The sequence below is a fragment of the Coffea arabica genome, chromosome 3c (genome assembly GCF_036785885.1).
Source record: "Coffea arabica cultivar ET-39 chromosome 3c, Coffea Arabica ET-39 HiFi, whole genome shotgun sequence".
NCBI lineage: Eukaryota > Viridiplantae > Streptophyta > Magnoliopsida > Gentianales > Rubiaceae > Coffea > Coffea arabica.
In genome coordinates, this window is record NC_092314.1 from 16,436,870 (window position 1) to 16,461,416 (window position 24,547).

The window sequence follows — 24,547 nt, forward strand, 5'->3', positions numbered from 1 at the left end:
ACCTTCCACCCGGTAACATCACCACGTGAGACCAGTTGAAGAAAAAATTTTTAGACAAATATTTTCCTGCGTCTCGAGCCGCAAGTCTAATGAAGGGAATATGCGGTATCAAGTAGCATCCAGGGGATCGCTCTATGATTACTGGGAGCGATTCAAGAAGTTGTGCATCAAGTGCTCTTAGCACCAAATAAGTGAGCAATTGCTCATACAATATTTTTACGAGGGGCTGCTCTTCAGAGACAGGAGTATAATTGATACTGCAAATGGAGGGACATTGGTGAACAAGACTCCTCGAGAAGTGTGGGAACTAATTGAAGGTATAGCCGAGAATTCGCAGCAGTTTGGTACGAGGGAGGATGTCCCAACACGCAAGATGAATGAGATGGAGACATCTTCTATCCAACTGCAGTTGACTGAGTTAACATCTTTTGTTAGACAACTGGCTGTAGGAAATGCATCACAGGCCAAGGTGTGTGGGATTTGCACTGCTATGGGTCATTCTACAGAGATGTGCCTAATGATCCAAGAAGAAAGTGCGGAACAAATGAACATGGCTCGTCACGCACTCGTGCCAAGAAAGCACTATGACCCGTACTCGAATACGTATAATGCGGGTTGGAGAGATCACTATAACTTCAGCTATGGAGGAAATAGCATCCCAACTTTGCATCGAATAAACAGCAAGGGCATCAACAACAGTATCAGTCTCGCCCGCCTCCACCTCTTCAAACTCAAGTCCGTCCATGGAGGAAATGATGAAGCAATTAATTGCTAACCAACAAAAGACAGATTCTGACCTACAAAGTATGAGGAATCAATTGGGACAGATGCAAGCAATGCAGAGTCAGATGACGATAGCAATTAACTGCCTAGAATCCCAAATCCAAGGTAAATTGCCGTCTCAACCTGAATTGAACCCGAAGAACGTAAGTGCAATGACCCTAAGGAGCGGGAAGAAAATTCAGGGGTCTGAACTCACGATTCCAAAGGACAATGATGAGGAAAAAATTGAGAACGAGCTTGAGAAGGAGGGTAGTAATGGCAAAAATTTAGTGGTATTCCCTGACCCGATCATTGAGGTCAAAACTCATCCACCTCCTTTTCCCACCAAGTTGGAGAAACTGAAAATGCAGGATAAGGAGAAGAAGATCTTGGAGGTGTTTTGCAAGGTGGAAATCAATATTCCCCTGTTAGATGCAATCAAACAAGTATCGAAGTACGCAAAGTTTTTGAGAGACCTGTGCGTCAATCGAAGGAGGTTGAAGGGAGATGAAAGAGTCATCGTGAGGGAGAATGTGTCAGCGGTTCTACAAAGGAAACTTTCACCGAAATGCGAGGACCCAAGTATGTTTACTATCCCCTGTAAGATAGGCAACACTTTGATTAGAAAGGCCATGCTGGATTTAGGAGCATCAATTAATGTAATATCTAAATCTATCTATGCTTCTCTGAACCTAGGTCCATTAAAAGAGATTAGGATAATAATTCAATTAGTTGACCGAACTAATGCATAACCTGATGGGTTGGTTGAGGATGTGTTGGTCAAAATTAATGATTTGGTATTTTCAGCTGACTTTTATGAACTTGACATGAATGATGATCATTCCCCCGATTCCTTGCATTTGCAGCTATTAGGCAGACCCCTTTTTTAGCACAGCACAGACTAAAATTGATGTTAATAAAGGTACTTTGTCCATGAAATTTGATGAAAAAATTATTCATTTCAATATTTTTTATACTATAAAATATCCCTCAAACTCTAATTTATTTTAGCTCTATTTTTTCTATGAGTGCTATTGACCTTGCGGTGCAGGAAGTGTTTGAAACTGTTGACAGAAATGAATTGAAGGTTGCTTTAACCAAGCACCAAGAGTTGGAGATAACTTCTGAGGTGGAGTGAAATGAATATTTGAAAGGCACAATAGGGGTGTTACACTTGTTGCCAACCACAACAAAAAGGTATGACGTCTCACCTATTTTTATTCTCGAACCTCACCAGAGGGTACTACTATCTGTGGTGCAGGCACCTGAGTTGGAGTTGAAACCTCTACCGAAGCACTTGATATATGTGTATCTGGGCGACAACGAAACACTCCTGGTGATTATCTCAGCCGTACTCTCAGAAACTCAGGAGGAGAAACTAATCCGAATCTTTAAAGAGCATAAAGAGACGATAGGGTGGACCATTGCCGACATTAAGGGAATCAACCCCTTTATCTGTATGCATTGAATAAGGCTAGAAGAGCATGTCAAACCTGTACGGCAAGTTCAAAGGAGGCTCAATCCCCTCATGATGGAAGTGGTGAAGAAAGAAATTTTGGACTTGCTATATGTGGAGATCATAGTCGCGATATCAGATAACTCATAGGTGAGTCCGGTCCAAGTAGTCCCAAACAAGGCAGGAGTGATAGTGGAGGCCAATCAAACGGGTGAACTCATGTCAGTGCGCAAACCCATGGATGAAAAAAATGTATAGACTATCGCAGATTGAACGCCATCACAAAAAAGAACCATTTTTCCCTCCCTTACATTGACCAAATGATTGAGTGTTTAGCTTGTCGGGCTTATTATTATTTTTGGATGGATTCTCAAGATTTTTTCAGATTGCAATCACACCGGAGGATCCAGAGAACATGACATTCACGTGCCGGTTCGGGACCTTTGCATGTAGACGGATGCCATTCAGGTTGTGCAATGCACCTACAACATTCCAAAGGTATATGGTAAGCATCTTTTCAGAATATGTACAGAAAATGTAGACACCAAATTTTTAGGATATTTTTGTTTACTATTATTTTTATTTTATTAATTTTACTTTTAGTCTTTTATTTTTATTTTTTTAAAGTGATTTTATCATTTAATTAAACTTTAATCATTTATTTTTTATTTTTTTATTTTGTTTCGATTCTAGGTTTTTATTTTATTTGTTTTTCGAAAAAGAAAAAAAGAAAAAAAAAGTCAATCAAAGGGACAAAGAATAAAACACATAAGCCTACTTTGGGGTTTGAAATCTGGGCCCTTCATATTAGGTTTAGTCTTTGGAGGTGCCTTTGAAATGCAAATAGTCGCAGACACAAAAGGGGGGGGGGACGGCAAAAAGAAAAAAACGAAAAGGGAAGGGAGCAACGGATAGAGGAGGGAGGACCGGAAACCATCACCAGCGCCGCCACCATCTAGTCCTCATCCGCTGCTGCTACTATTCGCTAGCATCTGCCCAGCGCGCAAATCTCCCCCAACCCCTCTCTCTCTCCCTGTCGTACAGATCCACTGCGACCATGGCTTCCGATTCATTTTCGGGCGACATCAATGGCGGTCCATCATCACCTGATGACTGACTTGCGAGCCAATTGGGAAACACGCTGTCATCCCCTAGAGATAGCACTCGCCGAAAGCAAGGTTGCCACTCCACTGCCGTCGACCACCACCAGCGCCATCACCTCCCCTGAATCCACCATCGCCTGCGGATCACTTCTTGAGCGAAAAGAAAACAGAGGAGGAGAAACACAAGGAGGTCGGCTAGGGTTTCGGTCGGCCAGAAAGTAATGGAAAAAGAAAACGGGGAAAAACAGGGGCTGCGGGAAAAACCAGAAAAAGCAACGGAGGGAATAGGTTGGAGCTAGAAGAAAAAGGGAGCCCGGGAAGAAAGCTTTGGATGGCTGGGCTGAATGAAAAATAGAGGAAAAGGGAAGGCTTCAGCGAGGAAAGCCAGCCACGGCAAGAGACTGAGGAACAAAGGAATCAGCAAGCGGACGTTGTTGCCGTTGCCGCTACCCGAATCTTCCACCATCACAGGCGAACCTTCGCCAAGAGAGTAAGGTAAATTATCCCTTTCCTGCGAATTTCATATTTTCTTCAAACTCAAACTTTTAAGGCTCTCAAAGCAAACGAATTGATTCTTATGATTTTCCTGATAACCGCACACGATTTTGAATTTACATGTTTATATGTGGATTGGTTTGAAACCTCTTGTGTTGCGGATAATTTTGGGGCTGATGATAACCTTATTTGAACAAAAAATTTGGGTGAAATTGTAATGCCTATTTGCTGTTCGATAGAATGCCCCGCTAAGAATTCCAATTGAAAAATGACTTTGTTGCATTTTGTGTATGAGAAAAATGACACGGTTAGCAAGTTTTGAGAAATTTTCAGAGCACACCTGCCATGCGTTTTGTTCAGTGGAAGTTTCATGTTGTTTGTTCATAATTTTAGATTATATGTGCTTTGTGTGTTAAATTGGACTGAAAGCTCTTGCTTTTTGAACAATTTTGGGACCGATTAACTTCAATTCCAGCAAAAATCTGATGAAGCTCTAATGCCCTCAACCTGTTTGTTAAAATGCCCGAACGTGTTTGTTTGTATGAGTTCGATGGAAGTGGAAACTGATGCTTATTTTCCTTGTTTTGTAATTTAACCCCAGAGTTTTAGAATTTCATAATTCGACCCCAAGACTATTATAAGTCCTTCAATCAGGTCTTTAATTTGGTTGTGTTTGAACCTATCACATTTTTCCTTATACTGCTATGGCCAAAAACTGGGAATAATCCAACTTATTTCGTTTTTTTTAAGTTTAATCCACTTTTACATGTTTTATGTGACTTTCTTGGGTAGATTATTTACGGGTTTCAGAGTACAATTAGATCTTAATAATTTTGGCTAGTTTGATATTTTGGTGGGTTTTTTTGTAAGAAGATAATGGTTGGGTCAAGAATTATGTTTGTTTGGGTCTAACAAATGGGTTTTGATTAACTTTTGTTTGGATTTTTGATATGGCTTGAATAGCCAAAGCCCACTCTTTTGGTTGGGCTTATTTTGTTGTAAAATGTAGGCTAGCCCGTTTGTTTTGCTTGGGTCTCGGTTTGGGGCTAAGAGGGGTTTTGGTCCAAGGAATAAATAAACTGGCCCAATGGCCGACTTGGTTGAGAACCAGAAAATGAAATTGCAAATCAGTCCCTGTGCTTCTAAATAATTATACTATGGTCCTAAATGCTTTAAGTTTCTTTCAATTTGGTCCTTAATATAATTGCAAGTAGACCCTTAAACTTTATTTTTCTTTAATTTTGACCCAAAACTTTGTTAATATTTGCAATCAAGTCCTTTCTTCTTTGACTTCTTAAATGTGGGTTGTCTACATGATTTAATTAATTCAATTTCATGATTCATTTTTATCTTTATGATTGTTTTGTTAATTAAAGTGGTGCCTTGACCTTTTCTTTGTATTTTGGAGGACAAATAAGTGATTTTATTTCATTGGGGCCCCAATTCAAGGGAGGTACACCTTAATCCCTTATTTCTTACTTTATTTGACTCTATGTGCCCTACGTGACTTTACGTGTTTTAATTGCCTGCTCTTGAATGTTGTTTATTATTATTTATTTATCTATTTCATTTATTTCCTCATTCGCTTTATTGGCTTTAGTTTTTGTATATTTATTTTTAGTTCAATTTTGGTTGTTTGAAAGGCACTTGAATGCCAAAATTGTAATAGTTAGGTATTATTTTATTTAATTCGTTCCCTCTTAGATTGTAGTAGGGCCTCCTTAATGTAATAGTTAGGGCTTTATTTGCTTTATTTGCCTTGTGTGTTTTTGCATGTCTATGTGCTATGTGTTTAATCGCTTTTTTTAGGTTCTAGCATCTAGATATGCATGCTTATGTGTTATGTGAATTACATGCTCACATGTCTACTTGCTTTAATTATGCACATTGCTTGTAAATGTGTATGATGGATGCAAATGCACGTAACCGTGGCTAGTCCAATGCTAGTCATGGTTGTCCTTTCGAGCTCTTACAAGTCCAATGCTTGTGAGAGAGCGTAGATGTGGGCTAGTCCAACGCTAGACCCTTAAGAGCCTTTCGAGCGTTAGACCATGCTTGTGTGATCAAATCACTTCATCTCATGCATATTTTTCACTTTCTAGGGCTTTTTATCATTTTGTATGATATTTCCCTTATATGTATATCCCTTATCCCTAATTTCCCTTATATGTATATTACTTGCCCTTTATGTGTGATACATAACATTAGAATTGCATTTCATTTTTAGAATTAGGATTAGGATAGGGCATTTGCTTGATTAGATTAGGGAATACTCCTTGGATATGTGATATGGACGAGTTTGGCTTTTTTAGCCTTAGCACGCTCGTATTCCCTCTATTAAAGGGAAAATTGAGTCACAAACATTAGTCCCCCGTACCCGACATGATGCATTCCTTTAAGACATGTATATTTATATAATTGTTTTATCCCTTTTCTCTTCTTAGAGTCTCATATTTTACCATTATTCGTGATCTCTCCAAAGGGTCATTATTGGGCATCACAATTAATGTGATTGGCACCATTCAAGCTTTGAAGAGAGATTTTGACCCCCTCGATACCTTCCTAGGTCTAGGGTTGCATTCATATAGCACGTCCAAATGTGATAAATTCTTTGGTTAAAATAAGAAAATTCTTGATTAAATCACGCAACTAGCCTTAGTTAGGTCGAAGGGGTGCATTGGATTTTTATCCTTGCCTTCCCCTTCGTCAAATGTGACTCCCGAATCTTTTCCTTTGATTTAAGTAGATTTGGAGTAGTTTAAAAAGGGTTTTCCATTTATTCTTTAAAATTTCATTTTAGATGACTTGGTACACCTTAACTCTATACCAAGTGGTGACTCCATTTTTCATTCAATAAACTCTTTTTAAACTATATTTTGGGTCAAATCGTCGCATTTTCATGTCCCATTTAGACTCATATTTTTCGTTTTTTAAATCACAAATTCATTTTCTAACCAAAAATTGAATCAAAATTCACTTTTTAAACCAATTTATTTTTTATCAAAAAATGGGGCGCGACAGCTGGCGACTCCACTGGGGACTTAGAGAGTCCGAACAAATTTGATTTAGTCAATTGTTTTTCTTCTTTTAACCTTTCCATATATTACATTTGGATGTTTAGGATTGCATTGTTTTTCTTTTATTAGAATTTTTGCATTTCACGCGTATCAACTCACTCCCTCGCCCTTTGTGTACGATTGTTTTGATGGATGAATGGTTTATATATGTGATTCCGCGCTTTACATTGCATTTGGGTGGGGGACATCACCCTAGAACCTCGCATTGGTTCTTGATCCCTCCCCTCCAAACAAGCACTAACATACGTGCATACGCTTTAATTTTTCACCCCTCATTTATTTTTCTTTTAGGGGCTTGTCACGCCACTCCACCCTATTAGGATTTTAGGCGACCTATTTTGGACGTGTGATCGCGACACAACGTGTGCGTAGTATGATCCGAGGGGTCACTCAATCTTCCGCTTTAAACTTTGGGTTAATAGCCTTTAGTTTTTAGTCGAAGGTTGAGGACTTTTTTAGATTCACCTGGACATGTAGCCGTGACACGACGTGTGCGTAGCAATGTCTGGAGAATCGGTCGAGCCACCGACAAGGAACCTTGGGAGTGATGACCTTTGGTTTCCAAGTCTGAAGGCTCGGGGACCTGAGCTTATTGAGTCTAGATGCATTAGTGAACCCTAACCTCATGCATCATAATAGTTCACCTAGGGTAGAGTCTGCCTTACCCTATTAGGGACACCATTCATGAGGGGAGGGATCCCACCCCCTTTCCTTATATATTTTTGTTGCTTTTTATATTATCTAAATTGTCCAACGTGTTATGTGATTATGTGTTGAACTAACTTTCCTTGTCTCTTGTCTTTTGCATTCACAAACGTTAGGAAATAAGAGGTCTGGCACGATCCTCTTTTAGGACCTACCCTTATAGATAGGTTATTGCACGTTTAGAAATTTCGGTATATTTCATTCGTAAATTAATAATGGCATGTCATTTTTAGGCCTATCCGGGCATATAAAGGGCTCCTTAGGGCACGTTTTTCTTTAAATCGCATGTTTTATTGCTTTAATAAACTGGCATCATGCATCCACCTTAGAAGGGAATGCCATTTAGGGGATCCCGTACTATGAATAAACTGCCCTGTGTGTCGGATATATAATCCAATGAGACTTGCACGTTTACATTTTGTACCATCCGAAGGGGTAGTGCACAAGGTAAGGTAGGATCCGATCATTTTCATAAAGTGATTTTTAGAATATGAGAGTCTAATAATCACTTTTTGGCCGTTTTAACATAATTGGTAAACATCCCTTGCGTACAGGACAATAACTCGAAGTAATTCACAAATAATTCCTCATTGTTGAGACAATAAATATATTGAGGCCAAATCTTGATTTTATGAGGCTCATAGACTAATGCATTGCAATGAAGTTTTGACCAATTTACCCTTTTTGGGTGATCTGGTCGATTTTTGAATAAACCATCAATTTCAATCAATGCATTTGACTAATTTACTCATTTTTGGGCAATCTAGTCGATTTTGAATAAATCACCAATTTCATTCAATTCATTTGATTAGTTTACCCATTTTTAGGCCATCTTATCGATTTTGAATAAACCATCAAGCTCATCCAATCCATTTTGTCAATTCAAATTTAGGACAATCTAATCATTTTTGAATAAATCATTCACTCCGTTTCATTCATTTGGCCAATTTCCCTATTTTTAGGGCAATCGAGCCGATTTTGAATAAATCAAGTTTCATTCAATCTATTTGATCAATTTACCCTTTTTAGGGTGATCCGATTAATTTTGGATGAATCAAATTTCATTCAATTCATTTGACTAGCTTACCTATTTCTAGGGCAATTCGGTCGTTTTTGAATAAATTATCAATTCTATTCAATCCATTTGACCCGCTTTTTCCCTTTAGCGTTTGAGTCTAAGACTCACTGAATAAAATAGTCGAGACATTGCAATCCTTTCAAGAGTAAGCTCTCTTTCACATATCATATGTCGATCGAAGTAAGCAATCCATTCGGACTTGGTCCTCATTTTTCAGACGAATGTCTCTTCACGCTCCAATTGGCCAAATTTTTCAAATCATTTTCACTCAATCAGTTGATCGGATTCATCAGGTATTGTATGGTGCCTACCCTAAAGGATTGCATTTTCATGCTAGGCCTACCCTTGGCATAAAAGGGCTCCCCCATAGGACATGCATACCGATTTTGTAGTCTTGCCTACTAACTCGAGGTATTTTTTCTTTTGTTTTTCCCCCTCCCCCTGCATTCATAAAAATGTTTCAATAAGGTGAAAATATTTTTTTCTATATCTGATGACAATTTTTGATCCGAAAAGTGTGAAAAGTATTACTTGACTCTTGGGCAGACCCTGCGATGAAAACATGAAGGATCTATTTGGAAGCATTAGGATAAAGCCTCTAAGAGATTTCATAATTGTTTTTCAAAGAAAAATTCTATATATTTGACTTGTTAATACATTTTCGGCCCAAAAGAAAAGGAGACAAAAAGTGTATATATGTGGAGCTCTTTAGAAGTTTTTCTCTTCTCATTTGTATTATAATTGAACGAGAAATTTTATTTTAAACTTTTTCAACAATAAAGTTTTGGATAATTATTGTATTCATGTACATTTCATTCTTTTGCTCATCAGAGATTTCATGATGAATTTTGGGAAATAAAGTTAAATTGAGATTTCCTCAACCTCCAACCTGAAATTTCACGAGTGTATGCTTTCTAAAATCCTTACGTACACTCAATTGGTGATCCGAACTATACAATAAGAGTGCTAAAAAAAAAAAAAGGGTGAGCGGTCACTCAAAAGATCCAATGAGATACCTTCTCTCCTTTACTTAACCCCAAAATAAAATCAGTCACATTGATTGATAAATTACAAATTTGGGTAATCTTTGCTTGAAAATGTTCATTTTGTCTAATTATGTTCAATTCACATCTAAGTGAAAGCAAAAATGTGCATTATCCTTGTCTATTTGGGAAATTTGGAATGATACTGCGAGCGTTCGTTTCTCTACCCATACAGATTTTATCATTTGCTCTCTCATTTGAACCTTTGAAAGAATAATTTCGTTTCAAATAAGAGCCTTAATGATCACTACCCTACATTGAAAAATTTTCAAATATCAAAAGGAAATGGATTTTCAATGAGCAGTTCGCTACTTTGGTTGTCATGAAGCATAAGAATGATGCTTTGGCCGTCGTTTCTACAACCTAAATACTGTTTTATCCCTTGCATCCTCATTTGATCTAAAATCGGTGGTTCTTTTCAAAGCACTTATGATCGCACCCCACATTGGGGAAGGAAATTGAAGAATTTTCCAAAAGGAAAAAGAAAGGGTAAAAATGCTGAACCAAAAGAGAGAACCCCAAATGGGAAAATTTGATTCTACCTGAGCTTCAATTTTAGAAAAAAGAGAAAAATAAAAGAGAAAGAGAAAAGAAAGAAAAGTTGTCCGGCGGATCCTCCATGTTTCACGGATATGGATGAACGGAAGTCATCCTCGGTTAATTGATTCAGATGCATGCAAAAAATTTCGCATTAATGAAAATTTTCCTTTCAGAGTTAATGTAAGGAACGGATTAAAAGTCAGACCCTCTTCCTTTCCAATTAAACATTCTATCCCTAGTTAACCCTTTTGAGCTTTCAGAATAAAATACTTCGTTTGGCAATCTCTGAGCATCGCAAACCCCACACTAGGGCAAGTTTGACTTGAAAAAGAAGAAAAGTCTCAAAAGGTGAAAAGTGATAAGGCAACAAAATCAAAAGACAAAGAGAGAAAAGAGAACCTCAGTTGAACATGAATTGGGGCAAATTTTGAAAAGTTCAAAAGAATGGCAGAAGGCCGACAAAAGAGAACAAAATGAAAGAGAAAAGAGCCTCAATTGAGAATAAACAGGGGCAAGTTCTGATTTAACCCTAAAACAGGGTTGGCGCAATAATGCGATCTCAGGTCATTCAAACCGCTTTTGAAATCCGCTTTCAAGTCTTAACCTTTCTAAGCACCCCACCTGACCCCATTACAAAAGGCGGAAGCCCTGACTTCTGTTCTTTGCAATTTCTCTGTCAAGAAATTTTCTAATTGACTAATGATGCTCATATACTGATGCCGAGAAATTTTTTAGATGTATTTTTGAATTGATTAGATGAGGTTGACACTACTCATCATGTGAAAATCCGTAAGGGCATATTTGAAAAGAAAAGAAAAGGCAAGTGAAATGAATGCAAAGGGAATGAAAAATTTTCGATGCTGAAAGTCCCCGTTAAGTGATTGTAAGAGTTACCAAATCTAAGATCTTTGAGTTCGAAATAGGGGCAATTTTGGAAAATGCGATCTTCAGTGCAATGTCCTTGAGAATTTTATTCCTTTAACTATCGCTTTCAAGCCACATTAAAAACTCAGAAAGTCCATCGTTGACTTATCCTTCATGACAACTCGAAGTGAAGATTATGCTTCTGAGGAATCCATCAGCCATTTGTGATCTTAAGGCTATAACCTGTTTTCACATGTTTAGCTATCATTTCTGTCCACACGTTGCAAGTCTAAAAAGCTTATATGTTGACTAAATTTTCTTAAGAAATAGGGGTGACATACTATTTGCTTTCACTAAGATGTGGTATTGAAGGGATTACATACAATTTGGGCACAAGAATAAGACAAATCTTGACCTCCCATTTCAAAATTAGAAATACCCACTTGATTGGTCCTGAAAGATGAGCCAACCAAAAGTGGTGACCCATTACCCTAAGCACCGATGCTAAAAGTGAGGAAGAAATCTTCTTGAATTTGGTGTTACTCTGAAGGATTCATCTTGAAATTTCTGTATGAGTTCAAACTCGATGTTTAAGTTTCTTCACATTTGTATATATGACTATTTTCTAAATTTTAGAAAGTGCGGTTTCTCTGTGTTCAAATAAATGGGGAATCATCTGAACAAATTTTTACAATTAAGGGAGCCCACACTGGGGCAAATTTTTATTTGTGAGATTTCACGAAATAAGCCCACACTGGGGCAAATTTTTATTTGTGAGATTTCACGAAATAAGCCCACACTGGGACAAATTTTTGTAACCCATTTGAGGACTTTACCCAAGAGTCAAGTAATACACTTTTAATTTCAATGACACTGCTTTTTCATGGAGAATAGTGGCATGTTGTACTTTGGTAAGCCCCCTGCGCAGGCGTTTATAACTGAAAATTGATGAAGAAGCGCGAGAGTGCTACTTATGAACTTCACCCCTGGCACAAAGAAGTGTCACAAGATTCCCAAGATCTTCAAAATATCAGTATGGAGGAGATTAGGTGGGCTAAAGTAGCAAATCGACTTGTTGACAAGGTCGGAGATGATGTGAGATTGATGATGGATCGCTGATGTTTAACATCAAAAGAAGGCTTGTCTTGACAACACAACTTATGAAAATTGCGTCGCCTTCCACCAGCAGCAATACTGTCTGTGAATGCTAATTTAGAATATGGGAGTGTGGGTTGCTCAGATTAGCATTAGAAGATAATATCAGGAAGCATTAAGGATCAGCTTCTGTTGGAAGTCATGGATGATCTCACAACAAGAGCAAGAAAACTTGGAGATAAGTTTTGCGGTTGGACAAGAGAGTATCAGTTTTGGACTTGGTAATGGAATGTCAAAATCTAAAAAAGTTTTCAGTGATCAATCGTTTGGCTAAATTCCATGATCAAAGGCAGATTCAGGATTCATCCCACTGACCCAAATAAGGCAGGTTCGGGTATTCATCCAACTGATCAAATCAAAAGAGCATTTGGATATGTTCATCCCTAGAAAAGTATGATGAAACAATGAACAGTTAACCATCTTGATTCTAAACAGAGAGGTTTATCTCAATGGAATGTCAGAAGAAAGTCTCAAAGTGGTTTGATGTCAAAACAGCTTGACGAACAAAAATGGACATCACGGATGATAAGATTTGGAAGGGTCACATGAAAACTCATGTTTACACGATTTTCGAAAGAAAGTTTCAAGTGAAAATGACAACACACCACACTGGAGCAAAAAGTTTTTGTAACCCATTTAAGGATTTTGTCCAAGAGTCAAGCAAGACGTTTTTAAATCAATCATACTGCTCTTTTCATGAGTAGTAGATGCATCAAGAAATTTAAGTGCATGTTGTACTTGGATAAGCCCCTTATGCAGGAATCCATGGCTTGAAATCGATGAAGAAGCATAAGTCAGAATCTTGCGAATCGAGACCTTAAGGAGGAGCAACCATGCCGTAACGCAAATCAAAGGATCGGCTGCACAATAATTGGTAGAAACTGGGGGCAAATTATTTTTGGAAAGATTCTCAAAAAAAAAATAATAATAATAAATCAAAAAAGAAAAGAAAAAATCAAAGGAAAAAAGAAAAAAAATCAAAAATAAAAAAAGAAAAGAAAAAATCAGAAAAAAAATCAAAGTAAAAAATCATCAAAATCAAAAATCAAATCAAGTTTCATCACGGCAGGCTCGGGTTTAATCCCACTGACCGATTGTCAGAGCATTTCATTTTGCATCGCCACTAGTCATGGGTCAGCCCCACTAGTGTGCATACCACGAATTTAAATTTCATGTTGGGGTCAGTCCCCTCGGATCAGTCCCGAATTTAAATTTCATGTTGGGGTCAGTCCCCTCGGGTCAGTCCCGATTTTAAATTTCTGTTGGGGTTCGTCCCTTCGGGTCAGTCCCGAATTTAAATTTTCTGTTGGGGTCAGTCCCGATTTTAATTTCTGTTAGGGTCAGTCCCCTCGGATCAGTCCCGAATTTAAATTTCATGTTGGGATCAGTCCCCTCGGGTCAGTCCCGATTTAATTTTTGTTGGGGTCAGTTCTCTCGGGTCAGTCCCGAATTTAAATTTCTGTTGGGGTCAGTCCCCTCGAATCAGTCCCGATTTTAAATTTCTGTTGGATTCAGTCCCCTCGGGTCAGTCCCATTTAATTTTCCTGTCTCGGGTCAGTCCCGATTTTAGAATTTGCTTGTCTCGGGTCAGTCCCGATTTTAAAATTTCTCATTTGGGTCAGTCCCATTTCATTTAAAAAAAAAATTCTGTTAAAGAAGTCAGTCCTCGTTTCAGAAGCATCTGTCGTTCGATCGTTCGCAGCCAAATAATACAGGTGAGTATTTGGGGTCTATTTCTTTATCTCAAGTTTTTCCAAAACTCAGACAAAGAGGGGCAAACTGTAGACACCAAATTTTTAGGGTATTTTTGTTTACTATTATTTTTATTTTATTAATTTTACTTTTAGTCTTTTATTTTTATTTTTTAAGTCATTTTATCATTTAATTGAACTTTAATCATTTATTTTATATTTTTTTATTTTGTTTCGATTCTAGGTTTTTATTTTATTTGTTTTTCGAAAAAGAAAAAAAAAGTCAATCAAAGGGACAAAGAATAAAACACATAAGCCTATTTTGGGGTTTGAAATCTGGGCCCTTCATATTAGGTTTAGTCATTGGAGGTGCCCTTAAAATGCAAACAGCCGCAGACACAAAAGGGGGCGGGGGACGGAAAAAAGAAAAAAAATGAAAAGGGAAGGGAGCAACGGATAGAGGAGGGAGGACCGGAAACCATCACCAGCGCCACCACCATCTAGTCCTCATCCGTTGCTGCTACTGTTCGCTAGCATCTGCCTAGCGCGTAAATCTCCCCCAACCCCTCTCTCTCTCCCTGTCGTACAGATCCACTGTGACCATGGCTTCCGATTCATTTTCGGGCGACATCAATGGCGGTCCATCATCACCTGATGACTGACTTGCGAGCCAATTGGGAAACACGCTGTCATCCCCTGGAGATAGCACTCGCCGAAAGCAAGGTTGCCACTCCACTGCCGTCAACCACCACCAGCGCCATCACCTCCCCTGAATCCACCATCGCCTGCGGATCACTTCTTGAGCGAAAAGAAAACAGAGGAGGAGAAACGCAAGGAGGTCGGCTAGTGTTTCGGTCGGCCAGAAAGTAACGGAAAAAGAAAACGGGGAAAAACAGGGGCTGCGGGAAAAACCAGAAAAAGCAACAGAGGGAACAGGTTGGAGCTAGAAGAAAAAGGGAGCCCGGGAAGAAAGCTTCGGACAGCTGGGCTGAATGAAAAACAGAGGAAAAGGGAAGGCTTCAGCGAGGAAAGCCAGCCGCGGCAAGAGACTGAGGAACAAAGGAATCAGCAAGCTGACGCTGTTGCCGCTGCCACTACCCGAATCTTCCACCATCACAGGCGAACCTTCGCCGAGAGAGTAAGGTAAATTATCTCTTTCCTACGAATTTTATATTTTCATCAAACTCAGACTTTTAAGGCTCTCAAAGCAAACGAATTGATTCTTATGATTTTCTTGATAACCGCACACGATTTTGAATTTACATGTTTATATGTGGATTGGTTTGAAACCTCTTGTGTTGCGGATAATTTTGGGGCTGATGATAACCTTATTTGAACAAAAAATTTGGGTGAAATTGTAATGCCTATTTGCTGTTCGATAGAATGCCCCGCTAAGAATTCCAATTGAAAAATGACTTTGTTGCATTTTGTGTATGAGAAAAATGACACGGTTAGCAAGTTTTGAGAAATTCTCAGAGCACACCTGCCATGCATTTTGTTCAGTGGAAGTTTCATGTTGTTTGTTCATAATTTTAGATTATATGTGCTTTGTGTGTTAAATTGGACTGAAAGCTCTTGCTTTTTGAACAATTTTGGGACCGATTAACTTCAATTCCAGCAAAAATCTGATGAAACTCTAATGCCCTCAACCTGTTTGTTAAAATGCCCGAACGTGTTTGTTTGTATGAGTTCAATGGAAGTGGAAACTGATGCTTATTTTCCTTGTTTTGTAATTTAACCCCAGAGTTTTAGAATTTCATAATTCGACCCCAAGACTATTATAAGTCCTTCAATCAGGTCTTTAATTTGGTTGTGTTTAAACCTCTCACATTTTTCCTTATACTGCTATGGCCCAAAACTGGGAATAATCCAACTTATTTCATTTTTTTAAAGTTTAATCCACTTTTACATGTTTTATGTGACTTTCTTGGGTAGATTATTTACGGGTTTCAGAGTACAATTAGATCTTAATAATTTTGGCTAGTTTGATATTTTGGTGGGTTTTTTTGTAAGAAGATAAAGGTTGGGTCAAGAATTATGTTTGTTTGGGTCTAAGAAATGGGTTTTGATTAACTTTTGTTTGGATTTTTGATACGGCTTGAATAGCCAAAGCCCACTCTTTTGGTTGGACTTATTTTGTTGTAAAATGTAGGCTAGCCCGTTTGTTTTGCTTGGGTCTCGGTTTGGGGCTAAGAGGGGTTTTGACCCAAGGAATAAATAAACTGGCCCAATGGCCTACTTGGTTGAGAACCAGAAAATGAAATTGCAAATCAGTCCCTGTGCTTCTAAATAATTATATTATGGTCCTAAATGCTTTAAGTTTCTTTCAATTAGGTCCTTAATATAATTGCAAGTAGACCCTTAAACTTTATTTTTCTTTAATTTTGACCCCAAAACTTTGTTACTATTTGCAATCAAGTCCTTTCTTCTTTGACTTCTTAAATGTGGGTTGTCTACATGATTTAATTAATTCAATTTCATGATTCATTTTTATCTTTATGATTGTTTTGTTAATTAAAGTGGTGCATTGACCTTTTCTTTGTATTTTGGAGGACAAATAAGTGATTTCATTTCATTGGGGCCCCAATTCAAGGGAGGTACACCCTAATCCCTTATTTCTTACTTTATTTGACTCTATGTGCCCTACGTGACTTTACGTGTTTTAATTGCCTGCTCTTGAATGTTGTTTATTATTATTTATTTATCTATTTCATTTATTTCCTCATTCGCTTTATTGGCTTTAGTTTTTGTATATTTATTTTTAGTTCAATTTTGGATGTTTGAAAGGCACTTGAATGCCAAAGTTGTAATAGTTAGGTATTATTTTATTTAATTCGTTCCCCCTTAGATTGTAGTAGGGCCTCCCTAATGTAATAGTTAGGGCTTTATTTGCTTTATTTGTCTTGTGTGTTTTTGCATGTCTATGTGCTATGTGTTTAATCGCTTTTTTTAGGTTCTAGCATCTAGATATGCATGCTTATGTGTTATGTGAATTATATGCTCACATGTTTACTTGCTTTAATTATGCACATTGCTTGTATATGTGTATGATGGATGCAAATGCACGTAACCGTGGCTAGTTCAATGCTAGTCATGGTTGTCCCTTCGAGCTCTTACAAGTCCAATGCTTGTAAGAGAGCGTAGATGTGGGCTAATCCAACGTTAGACCCTTAAGAGCCTTTCGAGCATTAGACCATGCTTGTGTGATCAAATCACTTCATTTCATGCATATTTTTCACTTTCTAGGGCTTTTTATCATTTTGTATGATATTTCCCTTATATGTATATCCCTTATCCCTAATTTCCCTTATATGTATATTACTTGCCCTTTTTGTGTGATACATAACATTAGAATTGCATTTCATTTTTAGAATTAGGATTAGGATAGGGCATTTGCTTGATTAGATTAGGGAATACTCCTTGAATATGGGATATGAACGAGTTTGACTTTTTTAACCTTAGCACGCTCGTATTCCCTCTATTAAAGGGAAAATTGAGTCACGAACATTAGTCCCCCGTACTCGACATGATACATTCCTTTAAGACATGTATATTTGTATAATTGTTTTATCCCTTTTCTCTTCTTAGAGTCTCATATTTTGGCATTATTCGTGACCTCTCCAAAGGGTCATTATTGGGCATCACAATTAATGTGATTGGCACCATTCAAGCTTTGAAGACAGATTTTGACCCCCTCGATACCTTCCTAGGTCTAGGGTTACATTCATATAGCACGTCCAAATGTGATAAATTCTTTGGTTAAAATAAGAAAATTCTTGACTAAATCACGCAACTAGCCTTAGCTAGGTCAAAGGGGTGCCTTGGATTTTTATCCTTGCCTTCCCCTTCGTCAAATGTGACTCCCGAACCTTTTCCTTTGATTTACGTAGATTTGGAGTCGTTTAAAAAGGGTTTTCCATTTATTCTTTAAAATTTCATTTTAGGTGACTTGGTACACCTTAACTCTATACCAAGTGGCGACTCCATTTTTCATTCAATAAACCCTTTTTAAATTATATTTTGGGTCAAATCGTCGTATTTTCATGTCCCATTTAGACTTATGTTTTTCATTTTTTTTAAATCACAAATTCATTTTCCAACCAAAAATTGAATTAAAATTCACTTTTTAAACCAATTTATTTTTTATCAAAAAATGGGGCGCGACAGAAAATTATTGAGGTTTTCATGGACGATTTTAGTGTATATGGTGATAGTTTCGATACTTGTCTAGATAACCTGAAATTGATCCTGTTGAGATGTATAGAGACTAATCTCATACTTAACTTAAAAAAATGTCATTTTATGGTTGAACATGGGATAGTCTTAAGTCATGTTGTATCTTCTAAGGGTATTGAGGTTGACAGGGCTAAAATAGAGATTATATCTATTTTACCTTACCCTACGAGTGTGCGGAAAACGTGCTCTTTTCTTGGACATACAGGATTTTATCGAAAATTCATTAAGAATTTTTCGAAGATTGGAGCCCCGCTGTTCCAGTTTTTACAAAAAAGATGTGGCTTTCGAATTCGATGATAAGTGTGAGAGAGCCTTTGACATACTAAAGAAGTTGTTGACCTCGCTACCTATCATCCAACCCTCTGACTGGAGTCTATCATTTGAGATCATGTACGAGGCCAGTGATCATGCTGTGGGGGCTATGTTGGGGCAATGAGTAGGGAAGGCAGTTCACATCATCTACTATGCATCCAGAGCCTTGAATAGGGCTCAATTGAATTACTCTAGTACTGAGAAGGAGCTTCTAGCAGTTATCTTTGCTTTAGAAAAATTTAGATCATATTTGTTAGGTATTAAAGTTATTGTATTTTCTGATCATGCAGCGTTAAGATACCTAATGATAAAAAAAGAGGCAAGGCCGAGGCTCATAAGGTGGATATTGTTCCTGCAGGAATTCGACCTCGAGATAAAGAATAAAAGAGACTCAGAAAATTTGGTAGCTGACCATTTAAGTCGCATACCCAAGGGAGAGGAGAAAAAGCCATTGAGGGATACATTCCCTGAGGAACACTTGTTTTGTTTAAAGTCTCAATTGCCTTGGTATGCTGATCTAGTTAACTACCAAGTAACGGGTAATTTCCCTGCAGGTTGGCCAAAATTGAAGAGGGACAAATTGAAGAGCGATGCCAAGTACTTCATCTGGGATGACCCGTACTTGTGGAAGAGGTGTACTGACCAAGTGATGAGACGATGCGTAAGTGAACCTGAATTTCAATCAATTTTAACTTTTTGTCATACTTTTGCTTGTGAATGTCATTTTGGACCTAAGAGAACAGCATATAAGGTATTAAAGAATGGGTTTTATTGGCCTTCGATATTTAAAGATGCATACTTGTTTTGTAAATCCTGTGATCGATGTCAAAGGGTATGTCATATAGCCCGTAGAGATCATATGCCCCAAGTCCCGCTGATTTTTGTAGAAATTTTAATGTTTGGGGTATAGATTTTATGGGGCATTTTTCTACCTCATTTGATTTTATATATATTTTGTTGGCAGTCGATTATGTTTTTAAATCGATGGAGGCTAAAGCCACCCGAATTAATTATTCAAAAGTGGTTGCAGATTTTATTAAATTCAATATTTTTGTGCGTTTTGGGATGCCAAGAGCCATTATTAGTATCAGGGGGATGCACTTCTGCAATAAGACCATAGCTGCGCTGATCCGACGGTATGGTGTACTCAACAAGTTCTCAATATCGTACCACCCTCAGACCAATGGTCAAGCGGAGCTATCGAATAGGGAGATCAAGTCTATACTAGAGAAAATGGTGCGACCCGATAGGAAGGACTGGAGTCAAGGTTTGGAAGATGCACTTTGAGCCTATCGGACTGCATATAAGACCCCTATAGGGATGTCACCCTATAGATTGGTATTCGGGAAGCTGTGTCACCTACCAGTGGAATTTGAGTACAAGGCCTTTTGGACGATAAAGCAGTGCAACATGAAGATAGAGGAGGCCGGTGCCCATCGGAAGTTGGACTTGCAGGAATTGGAGGAGATCCGGAACGAAGCGTATGAGAATACATTGATCTACAAGGAGAGGAGTAAGGTGTTCCACGACCAAAAAATCTCTAGGAAGACCTTTGTAGTTGGTCAGAAGGTTTTCCTACACCAATCCAAGTTCAAATTATTCCCAGGTAAGTTACGTTCCCGTTGGATTGGTCCTTTTGTTGTTACTCACGTCTTTCCCTATAGTGCAGTGGAAATCCAGAATGCTAAGACAAACAAGAAGTTTGTGGTAAATGGGTATCGTCTCAAAACACTATTACGAGGGTTTTGCAAATAGAGAGGTGGAGGTGATAAGTTTGGACACGCCAAAATGTTCTAACTAGCACTCATTAGCCATGTCTAGCCAAAGACGTTAAAAAAAAGCGCTCATTGGGAGGCAATCCAATTTTTTTTAGTTGTTTGTTCAATTTTGTTTGATAGCTTAAATATGTTCTATTTGAGTTTGACCGATTTCTGGTTTCAATTTTCGTTTTTGATGATTCATAGCTCTCTCTTTGACTTGATGCGCTCGCGTCAACAAGGCGCGTGGCAAGGTGCAACTTCTTGATGCTTGGTTAAAAGGGTTTCCACCCTCATGACGTGTCCGCGTTAAGTCACATAGAGAGCTCTTCGTCAGAAGGGTTCTTGCCTTCATGACGTGCCTGCGTCATGTTCGCGGGAAAAGTAGACATTCAAACCTCAAAAGATTTTACGGTCATTTTAATCTTAAATGTTGAAATTCGAATATACATTTTGTTAAAAAAAACATTCTGTTTGGCCGTAACTTCAAAAGAAAAAAATGAAGAAAAAAAAACCAAAAACCAAAAACCATTTTATTTTTTTCTTTTTCTCTTTTCTTCTTCTTTCTTTCCTTTTCTTTTTCTTTCTTTCTTTCTTCCTTTTCTTTTTCTTTCTTTCTTTCTTCCTTTCTTTTTCTTTCTTTTTCTTTCTTTTCCTTTTCTTTCCTTCTTCTCCCCTGTTACTCCCTTCCCCTTTTCTCTTTTGGCCGAACACTCCTCACGTCCACCGCCGCGCTTCTACCTACCGCGCTACGCCGCCGTCATCCTTCAGCGCATCTCTCTCCCTCTCTCTCTTGCTTGTGCACCGCCAGCCATCACCGACCAGTGATGCTCCACAACGCGACGCAGCCGCGCTGCCTCTCGCCACTTGTCGCGGGTAGCGACTCCGTCAAAAGCTCCGCGCGCTGCCCCCTTTCCAGTCTCTCTCCTCGCGTGCATCCCTCTCCCTCTCCTTATCGCCCACTGCCTGTCGGGTGCCGCGACTCCACCCAAAGCCAATTGCCGCGCGCCTCTTTCTCTCACGCACAGTCCACCGCCGCTGTTCCTCCTTCTCTTTCGGTCAATCGCATACCGCCACTACCTCATTCTTTCACCCACGAATCTCGCACCACCTACCTCTGCTCTCGCCCATCTCTCACTCACGTCATGCGTGCGACCCGATGCATCCACCTACATTCGCCGCCATCATCCAGAAATTCAAGGTAGTTGAGATTCAACCCCAATTTTTGGTGGTGTCTGGTGTTGTTTGGGGTTATCATTAGTGTGGGTCTGCCGTTTAAGTTGTTTCATCAACTGTGTGGGTATTTTGACTACAATTGGTTAATTCTACTTTATTGGCTGACTGATTGGAAGCTAGGAGCTTGAGATTTAAGTTGTTACTGTCAGATTCCTGAACTATTATTGCTTGAATTGTTGACTTCTTGGGACTTTTGCTACGATTTCGGTTGGTTGAGTTAGGCACTTGTCTGTGATTTTGGCCCAATAAATTGTGCACCTCGTTGCCAAATTTATAGGCACAATTGTTTCTTGGATTGCCTATTGACTCCATTGGACTGGGTTCCTATTTGGGTTTCTCTGCTTGCTATATTCACTGTAATCTTCGTCCTCTATTGATTTTCTGATGAGCATTGGGTATTCTTATTCTCTGGTGGCTAAATACATATTTGGGGACTATTGTCTTTGCTTGTTGCTCCGTGTGTAGGAAATTCTATATTTTGTTGATTGAGTTGACTGTTAGAGGATATGGTGAGACCAAAATCTTCTTCTAGATCTAGAGCCTCGTAACCTCAGCCCCTACCCCAACCCTCTATTCCGGTCAATATACCTACCAACCAACCTTCCTCTTCCGGTGCTCGATCCTTCCTAGACAGGTGTAGGGGTGTTCATATGACTACCTCCCGCTTACTTCGGGGGGCATTTAAACTTCACTAGACCTACCGATCAGCAGCGATACACTATGATTTGTGAGCGGCGTATTATCCCGTATAAATGCTCTGATGAGATGACTGTAGGTGTTCTGGGTATTCAGGAGGAGGTTAAGCGCATGTTTACTGCCATTGGACAGCACCCTTATCTCGTTATTTTCCGTCCCGCTTTTGTCGAGTTAATTAGGGAGTTTTACTCTACTTTTGAGTTTGAGTTGCCTATGAGATATACTGTTGATACCGCAGATATCATTCATTTCCGTCAATGGGTCAGGAGTTCAATTTCTCCATTACTCAATTTAATCTGGCATTTGGTTTCATTACTCGAGAGTGTGCTGAGATTAGAGAGTACGCCGAGAGTGCCTGTGATTAAGTAGAGTCATTTCGCTCTTTCGACCACGATGTGTGGAAAGACATGTCTGTCAACAGGCACCGCTATGATCCTTCTAGATCTAGGAGCTCTTTTCTTAAGAACCCCAGTGCCTGGTACGTTCAGCGACTCTTGGCCTACATCTATTCGGGTCGTAAGGACAACTCCGGTATACTCTCTCGACCCGATTTCTTCTTCATCTAGGGTATGAAAAATAATATCAAGGTCAATTTAGGGTGTTGGTTGGTAGCACAGTTCAAAACCATTTTAGCCAAAAAGAACAAACCTTTGATTATCGGGTCCTATATTATACACTTGGCAGTACAGTTGAGGGTCCTTAATTTTTTGGATCACGACCTGCATTTGGCATTTGAAATGAAATTTCTGAATGTGAAATGCTTGGAAATGATGGGGATTCTCGAGTACGTCAATGGTTTCTACCGATTCACTCCCCGAGGACCACCTTGCATCCCCCCTCGAATCTCTTTTGCCCGTTCGTCTCCTACTGGCGATGATCCCGGCCCGTCTACCTCCGCCCCGCTTCCTCTACCCCCCAAGGGCTGATGACTGGCACCAACTCCAGATGCCAGTTCAGAGACTAGAGGATTGAGTGACCAATATTGACACCAACGTGGCTCTTATGGCGCAGAATTTGGCAGCATTTATGCACCACGCGGGTCTTGCACACAATTTTCGCCTGAACCATCGCTGTTTTGACGACTTCAGGGAAGTCCTGTTACCCTTCTTCTTGCTTTTACGATTTATTTGTCACGTTGAGGGCAATGTGTTATTTAGGTGTGGGGGGATCAGCTCTGGTGCTATTATTTTTAGTTTTTGGTTTTCAGATGTTTTTCTTTTATTTTTGTCTAGTTTTTGTTTTTTTTTTAGTGATCAGCTCTCCTATGACTGTCAAGATTTGATGTTGGATTGTTTTCTCTAATTCTACTATTGCCAAGTTTTAATAATTAAAGTGTATCTAATTAATGTGGTTGAGTCCAAGGACATCTCTTTGGTGAATATCGGTAATTGCTTGACTCTTATGATTTTTGGTTAGCAGGCGATTGGTTCGCAACTTGGAATCGGATTCGGATTTGAAATCGGATATCTTGGGTTTGAAATGAGACCATTCATTCCAATACATCTATTTGGTTCAAGCATCTGAAATGGGTATCATTACTATACTTGATGTTTGGTTCGTTGGTTCTTTCGGAATGGAATATAATAAATTTTCAATTTTAACCCTGCCTGTAAAATTGACAATAAACTTTGTCTTAAGGTTTCAAAAGAAAAATTACATAAACTTTATTAATAATCTTGTCATATAATTGCAAGTTATCATGAGCATAATAACGTAACATAACAATAATTACTTAGAAATAATCATATGACATAAATAATATATTGTCATTTCATTTTATCAAAAGTAGAAGATATTACATAGAATCCAAACAAAAAATCAACATGTTTATGGCATAACCCAAAAGATCGTGAACAGAGTCACTTCCAAGATAGACAAAAAGTTCCCATCGAGTTTATCATCATGTTTACTAGCCATACTTTTCCAAACATCCATAATAAGGAGCCACACTTCAGAAATTAGACAAAGAATAGAGGAGATTAATGACATATTGCCTTCTCATGTCAGCAGGAAGATTAAAGGACATATTTAGCTTTGCTACATCTGCTCCTATAATGTTGCTTGCTTTATAAACGTCTCCACTTGGTAATCCAAGATTGACCAACTTAGTATGCAAATTATTGCTTTTATCTACAGCCAACTGTTCACGTTTATCTTCATTTGCCATGATAGTTGCCATAGTGGTGAAGTTAGTGGCAATACCCTCCATGAAAGATCCAAACTGTCCTGTTAGTTGTTGAAATTGAACATCAATGGTTGGCTATGTTGAAGTTGATTTCATCTTTTTTGATGGATTCCCTATTGTAGGTGATGCTTTCTTTTGCTTCTTTGATGAGTTTCT

General features: G+C 38.6%; 2 protein-coding genes across 2 annotated transcripts; both read left to right on the forward strand.

The window, feature by feature from the left end:
• The first annotated feature begins 806 nt into the window (after positions 1-806).
• Positions 807-19,804, forward strand: LOC140037851 (uncharacterized). Its single transcript, XM_072082998.1, has 6 exons — positions 807-1,344; positions 1,629-1,684; positions 1,814-1,891; positions 2,000-2,219; positions 18,646-19,152; positions 19,482-19,804. The coding sequence occupies exons 1-6, from the start codon at positions 807-809 to the stop codon at positions 19,802-19,804; spliced, it is 1,722 nt and encodes a 573-aa protein (XP_071939099.1).
• A 33-nt stretch (positions 19,805-19,837) lies between these two features.
• Positions 19,838-20,272, forward strand: LOC113735704 (uncharacterized). Its single transcript, XM_027262698.2, has 2 exons — positions 19,838-20,123; positions 20,187-20,272. The coding sequence occupies exons 1-2, from the start codon at positions 19,838-19,840 to the stop codon at positions 20,270-20,272; spliced, it is 372 nt and encodes a 123-aa protein (XP_027118499.2).
• Positions 20,273-24,547: the final 4,275 nt, after the last annotated feature.